This window comes from Oncorhynchus masou, chromosome 21 (genome assembly GCF_036934945.1).
Source record: "Oncorhynchus masou masou isolate Uvic2021 chromosome 21, UVic_Omas_1.1, whole genome shotgun sequence".
Classification (NCBI taxonomy): Eukaryota; Metazoa; Chordata; class Actinopteri; order Salmoniformes; family Salmonidae; genus Oncorhynchus; species Oncorhynchus masou.
Window position 1 is genome coordinate 7,270,125 of NC_088232.1, and position 8,589 is coordinate 7,278,713.

At 45.1% G+C, this 8,589-nt stretch overlaps 1 protein-coding gene across 1 annotated transcript; it reads right to left on the reverse strand.

Annotated features, from left to right (window-relative positions):
* Positions 1-707: 707 nt before the first annotated feature.
* On the reverse strand, positions 708-8,589 carry LOC135507732 (neurotrophin receptor-interacting factor homolog). The gene is made up of 6 exons (XM_064927336.1): positions 8,076-8,589; positions 7,535-7,659; positions 7,186-7,362; positions 2,954-3,082; positions 2,451-2,562; positions 708-2,310 (listed from the first exon to the last, which is right to left on the reverse strand). The coding sequence occupies exons 1-6, from the start codon at positions 8,365-8,367 to the stop codon at positions 1,457-1,459; spliced, it is 1,689 nt and encodes a 562-aa protein (XP_064783408.1). The 5' UTR covers positions 8,368-8,589; the 3' UTR covers positions 708-1,456.

Sequence of the window (8,589 nt, forward strand, 5' to 3'; positions counted from 1 at the left end):
AGGAACTTAAATGTTTTTTTCCCTTCTCCATGGCAGTCCCATTGATGAGGATGGGGGGCATCCAGCCTGGTTCCTCCTGGTTTGCTGATTTTTAGGGAGAGGTTATTTACCTGGCACCACACCATCAGAGTGCGTACCTCCTCTCTGTAGGCCTTCTCATCGTTGTTGGTAATCAGGCCTACTACTGTCATGTGTTCAGCGAACTTGATGATGGAGTTGGAAGGAAGTCCAGGATCCAGTTGCAGAGGAAGGTGTTCAGTCGCAGGGTCCTTAGCTTAGTGATGAGCTTGGAGGACACTGTTAGGTGTTAAGCTTGTGTTCATTTTATAAATAATTAAAATACCAAAAAGCAATTGTGTTGAATTTCTTTCTTTTTGGGGGGGATTTTCAAAATGTTGTTTGGTAAATAAAAATGGAACAGAACAAAAATGTGTAGCTTACCCTGTCCCGCAGCTCAACTTACCCCATACCCAGGGTAAGTTGTGCCAATAGCTTGTTGAAAAAATGTGGTCTGTTTTCAAAACTGTGTGTTTAATGTTAAAATACATTCAGATTATTTCCAGGGATACACAACATCCTGAAATATACTGAACAAAAATATAAAATGCAATATGCAACAATTTCCCAAAATTTACTGAGTTACAGTTCATATATAGAAATCAGTCAATTGAAATAAATTCAATAGGCCCTAATCAATGGATTTCACATGACAGGAAATACAGATGTGCATCTGTTGGTCACAGACCTCTGTGTATTCAAATTGTCAACAATAAAAATGCAATTGTGTTTGTTGTCCGTAGCTTATGCCTGCCCATACAATAACTCCACCGCCACCATGGGGCACTCTGTTCATAACTGACATCAGAAACCGCTTGCCCGCTTGCCTTGCAGTTGCAAGGCCAGTTTCACAAAAACAACGTAAGAGGCAGGAAGTGAACATTCAATTCTCTGGCAACAGCTCTGGTGGACATTCCTGCAGTCAGCATGCCAATTGCAAGCTCCCTGAATGTATGAAAAGGCTCAACTTGCCCCACTCTCCCCTAATTTCAAAAACAATCTGTGACAAGTACAATAACTAACTAATAACTACAATACTCTGTAAAAGGTTCAACATCACTACTCTGCCTCATTCTTTCCTCAATTCACCTCATCCAGCTGTGCAGCTGTATCTGTGCATGCACACGGGTTCGCTTCACATTGCTACAACATGGTAGCTGTGGTACCAAAACCTCAGAGAAGTTAAGCCTCGCGCTTAGTTGTTGCGCAAATTGACCCACTACTGTTGTTTACTTTGTGCATGTACATCATCTAGCTGAGTCTAGCTTTAATGCAGGGTTTGATTGAAATGTCAGAAGCTATCGAGTGGAATGGCTTCTTTCGATGTTATTGAGTGGAATGGTTTTTCTTCTGGTGTATCCTGAGGTAGCTCCTCTCTGAGAACCTCTTCTCACAGTGCCTACAGCCTTTCTCCTGTGTGAACCTTCAGGTGCTTCTTCAGATGGTGCTGGTGGGAAAACTTCTTCTCACACTGGGGGCAGGTGAAGGGTTTCTCCCCTGTGTGAACTCTCTGGTGCCTCTTCAGGTTGGACGAGTCGGAGAAACTGGCCAGGCACAGGTGGCAGCTGAACGGTTTCTCCCCCGTGTGCATCCTCTGGTGGATCTCCACCTGTTTTGGGAAACTGAAGGCTTTCCCACAGAATGGACACAGAAAGCGCTTCTCTTTGCCACCGGATCTACTGATAGCGTCACTACTACTGTTATTTGCCAATGGGCTTGTGTAGCCATTTAGTGTTGAGGCACTGGCATTGTCTGAGGTCGGGTTTAACATTAGGAGAGTGTGAGGAGGATGAAGACCATGGAGTGTCTGTGTTGTCGCAGGGTCCATGTTCCAGTTGATAGATCCTATAGAAGGCAGGCTGAAGGCAGCATCTGTTAGGGAGTTAACCTGAGGCGCCATCAGTTTCTCTGAATCACAACTATAGGAGCAGGATGGAGCGTCGCTAGCCAAGTCTGTATCTGTTCCCTCCTGCTGCATATGTACACCTCCTCGTCCCCGCAGACCAAATCTACGCCTCGCCCTGGTCTCAGCCAGTCTGTTGTCATGGATACTAAGTTTGGTTGTTGTTTTGTGTTCGACAGTCTGTTTCTGGTTGTGGTTAACAGCGTTGTTCCCCAGCCCAGAGTTAAGGACACTGTCCCATCCATAGGACTCCACTATGTCACCTCTGGTCCTTGCCTGCTCAGTGGCTGCACCGGTCTGGGAATCCAAGATGGATGCCCAGTCTCCTCTGTTAGCCTCCAGCCAACCACCTGTATGTTTTTGTATGTAAACACAAGTTGTATTGATAGAATTTTATGAATGAAGAAAAATAAGAACACATAGCCAGGTGCATCACTATCCCCATTGAATATCTATTACTGTATGGAGCCTATATGTATTTCTCCCTTACCTTGCTCCCCCATCTTTAATCCACTCAGCAGGTCAATGCTCTCTGGTTCGTCTTCTATTGTCTCCTCTTTGACCAGCAGCAGATCAGGCTTCCCATCCTCCATGTCTACTGACTTTAGTGAGATACAGAGTGAGATGATATTGGATCAAGAAATCTGATAGGAGCACCATCTGATTGGGAGCATCTTCTGATTGGGCAATGAGGGAATTCTATGAGTACTATGCAAAAGTGTTAGTTGATTTTATTATTTGACACTCTTTAATGGTTTGAACATTGAAAAGGCATGGTCCCACACTAAATTAATGAAGACCTGGGCCCGGATCCACATAGTCTCAGAGTAGGAGTACTGATACAGGATCAGTTCCCCACCCATCTACATAACCTTATTCATAATTATATTAAAGGCTTCCACTGATCCTAGATCAGCACTCATTCTCTGAGAGGGTTTGTGGATACAGGCCCTGACCTAATACTATACAGACAGTAGTTCACAGTGGGCTCACCTCAGTGAGACTATGTGTGGTACTGTGCAGCTCAGGAGGAGATGTAGTCTGGTCGTCCTCCATGATCATGGTCCCCTCAGGGTTCCCAAGACCCTCCTCCTTCACCAACAGCAACTCGGGACTCTCCTCCTGGAAGAAACAGGTGATACAGACAAACACACTTTCAACATGGAGCGTTTACCCATCCTCACTACGTTTAAGTCCTATACTGTAGTTACAGAATTACTTAATTGTTGTTAAACCCATCATTGTGGACATAAATATCATGTGGGTAAATAGTCAGCCATGATAAGTCAAAAGTCAATGCCTGAATGCAATATTTTACTCAGGAATATTCAACACTGAAATCATTTACTCTCGTTATTCCAATTGTATCTGTGGATATTTTCTGCTGACAACAATAAATTCAAATAAAATAAATTGTCACATGCGCCGCATACAACAAGTGTAGACCTTACTGTGAAATGCGTACTTACAAGCCTTTAACCAACAGTGCGGTTCAAGAAGAGTTAAGAAAATATTTACCAAATAAACTAAAGTAGAAAAATTATAAAAAGTAACAATAATATAAGAGGCTATAAAAAGGAGTTACCGGTACCGAGTCAGTGTGCGGGTTTACAGGTTAGTTGAGGTAATTTGACATGTAGGTAGGGGTGAAGTGACTATGCATAGATAATAAAACAGCAAATAGCAGCAGTGTACAAAACAAATGGGGTCCGGTGACCATTTGATTAATTGTTCAGAAGTCTTGCCGTGCGGTAGCAGAGAAAACAGTCTGTGACTGGAGTCTGACAATTTTTAGGGCCTTCCTCTGACACCGCCTGGTTTAGAGGTCCTGGATGGCAGGAAGCTTGGGCCCAGTGATGTACTGGGCCGTACGCAATACCCTCTGTAGCGCCTTAAGGTCAGTTGTCCTACCAGGCCGTGACCAGTTAGGATGCTCTCGATGGTGCAGCTGTAGAACTTTGAGGATATGGGGACCTATGCCAAATCTTTTCAGTCTCCTGAGGGGGAAAAGGTTTTGTTGTGCCCTCTTCACGACTGTCTTGGTGTGTTTGGACCATGATAGTTTGTTGGTGATGTGGACACCAAGGAACTTGAAGCTATCAACCCGCTCCACTACAGCCCCGTCGATGTTAATGGGAGCAGGTTCGGCCAGCCTTTTCTTGTAGTCCATGATCAGCTCCTTTGTCTTGCTCACACTGAGGGAGAGGTTGTTGTCCTGGTGCACCACACTGACCTCCTCCCTATAGGCTGTCCATCCGTTGTTGGTGATCAGGCCTACCACTTGTGTCATCAGCAAACTTAATGATGGTGTTGGAGTCGTTTGGCCATGCAGTCATGGGTGAACAGGGAGTACAGGTGGGGACTAAGTACACACCCCTGAGGGGCCCCAGTGTTGAGGATCAGCATGGTAGACATGTTGTTGCCTACCCCTTACCACCTGGGGGTGGCCCGTCAAGAAGTCCAGGATCCAGTTGTAGAGGGAGGTGTTAAGTCCCAGGGTCCTTAGCTTTGTGATGCGCTTCGTGGGCACTATGGTGTTGAACGCTGAGCTGTAGTCAATGAACAGCATTCTCACATAGGTGTTCCTTTTGTCCAGGTGGGAAAGGGCAGTGTGGAGTGTGATTGAGATTGCGTCATCTGTGGATCTGTTGGGGCGGTATGCGGATTGGAGTGGGTCTAGGGTATCCTGGAGGATGCTGTTGATGTGAGCCATGACCAGCCTTTCAAAGCACTTCATGGCTACCAATGTGAGTGCTATGGGGCGGTAATCCATTTAGGCAGGTTACCTTCACTTCCTTGGGCACAGGGACTATGGTGGTCTGCTTGAAACATGTAGGTATTACAGACTCGGTCAGGGAGATGTTGAAAATGTCAGTGAAGACACTTGCCAGTTGGTCTGGCATGCTTTGAGTACAAGTCCTGGTAATCCATCTGGCCCCACGGCTTTGTGAATGTGGACCTGTTTAAAGGTCTTGCTCACATCGGCTACCGAGAGCGTTATCACACAGTCATCCAGAACAGCTGGTGCTCTCGTACATGCTTCAGTGTTGCTTGTCTCGAAGCGAGCATTAAAACGCATTTATCTTGTCTGGTAGGCTCGCGTCACTGGGCAGCTTGCATCTGGGTTTCCCTTGGTAGTCTGTAATAGTTTAAGCCCTGACACAGCCGACGAGCGTGAGAGCCGGTGTAGTAGGATTCAATCTTAATCCTGTATTGATGCTTTGCTTGTTTGATGGTTTGTCTGAGGACATAGTGGTATTTCTTATAAGCTTCCGGGTTAGAGTCCCGCTCCTTGAAAGCAGCAGCTCTAGCCTTTAGCTCGATGCGGATGTTGCCTGTAATCCATGGCTTCTGGTTGGGATTTGGACATACGGTCACTGTGGGGACGGTGTTGTCAATACACTTATTGATGAAGCTGATGACTGAGATGGTATACTCCTCAAAGCCATTGGATGAATCCCAGAACAAATTCCAGTCTGTGCTAGCAAAACAGTCCTGTAGCGTAGCATCTGAGTCATCTGACCACTTCCGTATTGAGCGAGCCTGCTTTAGTTTTTGCTTGTAAACAGGAATCAGGAGGATAGAATTATGGTCAGCTTTGACAAATGCAGTGCGGGGGAGAGCTTTGTATGCATCTGTGTGTGCAGTAAAGGTGGTCTCGTTTTTTCCCCTCTGGTTACACATGTGACATGCTGGTAAAAATGTGGTAAAACATATTTAAGTTTGCCTGCATTAAAGTCCCCGGCCACTAGGAGCGCCGCTTCTGGATGAGCATTTTCTTGTTTGCTTGTAGCTGGTTGAGTGCGGTCTTCGTGCCAGCATCGGTCTGTGGTAAATAGAAGGCTACGAATAATACAGAGAACTCTTGGTAGATAGTGTGGTCTACAGCTTATCTTAAGGTACTCTAGCTCAGGCGAGCAATACCTCGAAACTTCTTTAATATTAGACATTGCACACCAGCGGTTATTGAAAAATACACACACACCCCCGCCCCTCGTCTTACCAGACGTAGCTTCTTCTCTGTTCTGCTGATGCATGGAAAATCCTGCCAGCTCTATATTATCCATGTCTTCGTTCAGCCAACACTCGGTGAAACATAAGATATTACAGTTTTTAATGTCCCATTGGTAGGATAATCTTAATCATAGGTCATCAATTTTATTTTCCAATGATTGCACGTTAGCTAGTAGAACGGATGGCAGTGGGAGTATACTCGCTCGCCTACGGATTCTCAGAAGGCAGCCCGACCTGCGCCCCCTTTTCCTCCACCTTTTCATCACGCAAATGACGGGGATTTGGGCCTATTCCCGGGAAAGCAGTATATCCTTCTCATCGAACTCGTTAAAGGAAAAAAGCTTCTTCTCGCTCGAGTTGAATAATCTCTGTTCCTATGTCGATAAGTTATTTTTGGTCATAAGGGACGGTAGCAGCAACATTATGTACAACAAAATAAGTTAAACAATGCAAAAAAATGAACAAAATAGCACAGTTAAGAGCATGTAAAAATTCAGCGATCCTCTTCGGCACCATCTTAATATCTACTAAATTGTAGTTCATACCTAAACGAAAAGGACAGGACTGTGTGAATCGGAAGGTGCCATCGACGTGGACACTGAGTCGCGATCCCTGACTCTACACATTTTGCGATGGGGTGGAGAGAAATGTTTGCAGTTTTGAATATGATATCCGAGTGAGAGTGACAAACATAATCAATGGGGGCCCGCCAGTCGGTAATTTGACCATGATCACTACAAGTTTAGATAGCTGGCTGGACTTACCAATCTTAAAAATGTTAGCTGACATGGGCTAAATGCGCAGCAGTCAGTGACTGGCACAACCAATTTTTATTTATTTATTATAACTGTTTTTGGAAATTGATATGCGGGCCGGCAGTTGTCCATCTCTGCTCTAAACCCAAGGACATGTTGCCAGGATCCATCTCTCCTCTAAACCTAAGGATATGTTGCCAGGGTCCATCTATGTAGTGTAAGAACAAGACAGATCATCAACACCAATATCTAACGCGTCACAATTACCACGAGAAGGAACCGTCCTCTGGCTCTGGTGAAATACCGGTAAATACTCTGAGCTGGGAGCAGGACGACAGCCCAGTCTCCCCAGCCCCAGTCTCTCTGGGTCTGATCTGTGGTCAGATGCTGTGTGTAAGAGCCTGTGTATCAAAGTCTCTGTGTCTGTCTCTGACTTGAGGACGGCATTCAACTGACCTCTGTGATGCTGCGTCGGGTCCTGGCCTGGGGCGCGGCGGCGAGGTCTTTCGGAACTACAGGGTGCGCTACTCCGGCGGCTGCTCCAGTTTGGATGTCTCTGCTGTGCCGTGGGTCCTCCTCTCCTTCAGACCTCTCCTGCTTGACCCCAGGACCTGCAGCCTCTACATCTGCAGACTGACACAAGAAGAGAGGAGGTTATTATCGGTACATTAGTAGAATTGGATAACAATGTCATGGAGAAGTCTCACAAGCTCCCCTATGGCAGATAAATAAGGATGTACATGTAAGCAAGTGAACAGGCCACATTTTCTGAACTTAAAATGTTATGTCTCACTATGACACTAACCTCTATCACAATAACATTCTGCATTGAGGTTCCACTCCCCTCATCTATAGTTATGGGTTTGTCATTTCTCCACACGTTGTGTCCCGCTGGCTTCACAAAGCTCCTGTGGCCTCCAGTGAGATGTCCTTCATGTAAGAGAGTGATTGGGGGGGGGGTTAGGTACTGTCAACGCTCAATACTATATTGTACACTATTGACCCTGTCTACAATTGGCAAGGATGTAAGGTAACACTTCTTATAACTTCTTGATACACAATTAATTGAGCGATGTATTATGTTCTATGCATCACATTGTTTTCATTGTATATAATATGAAATTCAGTACATCAAGAATTTGGTTAGAATAGTGTTTTTCTTTGTGCAATAATAATTAGTTTTTAATTGACCTGCCTGGTAAAATAAAATTGTGCTCAGTAATCAGGGGCTAGCATTGCATTCTATCCAACAACTGACCAAAACCCAATTGTAGGTAACAACACATCGGAACATATGCGCTGATGGGAACCGGGAGACAGGTCACGCAGCCTTCTGCAAAAAGTACCTCTTGCCACTCCTCTGTATCGGTCAAGGATCTTGACACTACTGGGACGACTGGCGAGGACGCGCTCTCTCGTTGTCCTCTCTGCGCGCTCCTGTTCCAACTTCAGTTCCAGTAGCTGTAGTTTTCTCCGCAATGCCCTGTTTTCTTTTTGGCTATGAGTTATTTCCAAACGAAACACTGCATAGTCGTCGTCTACGAGTTTACAGATATCTGCCACGGCTGCATTCGCTAGCACCTCCATGATGGAGGCAATTTGAGTGTGAAAAACCATACAGTTAGTAACGTTAGCCATTGTTAGCAGGTAAAGTAACTAGCCTTAAATAGATAACATATATCAACCAAGTCCTCTCCAACGCGAATTAAATATTACATGGGGGTAAGTATGTGATGCTTTGCTGTTAAATTAGTCATATTTTGAGTTCCATATCGTTAATAATCGTCTAAATAACAATAGAAAACGCCCAAGTTTAAATTGCTCTTGGTCACTGTTTACTTTCGTTTGCACTTTAGAGAA

Excerpts from the sequence above, each read along its gene's own strand:
- LOC135507732 (XM_064927336.1), bottom strand. The coding sequence starts at position 8,367 with ATGGCTAACGTTACTAACTGTATGGTTTTTCACACTCAAATTGCCTCC. Across the intron at positions 7,363-7,534 it reads AGAATGTTATTGTGATAGAG|TCTGCAGATGTAGAGGCTGC; the intron begins GTTAGTGTCATA and ends TTCTTGTGTCAG. Across the intron at positions 2,563-2,953 it reads CCACACATAGTCTCACTGAG|TCAGTAGACATGGAGGATGG; the intron begins GTGAGCCCACTG and ends ATCTCACTAAAG.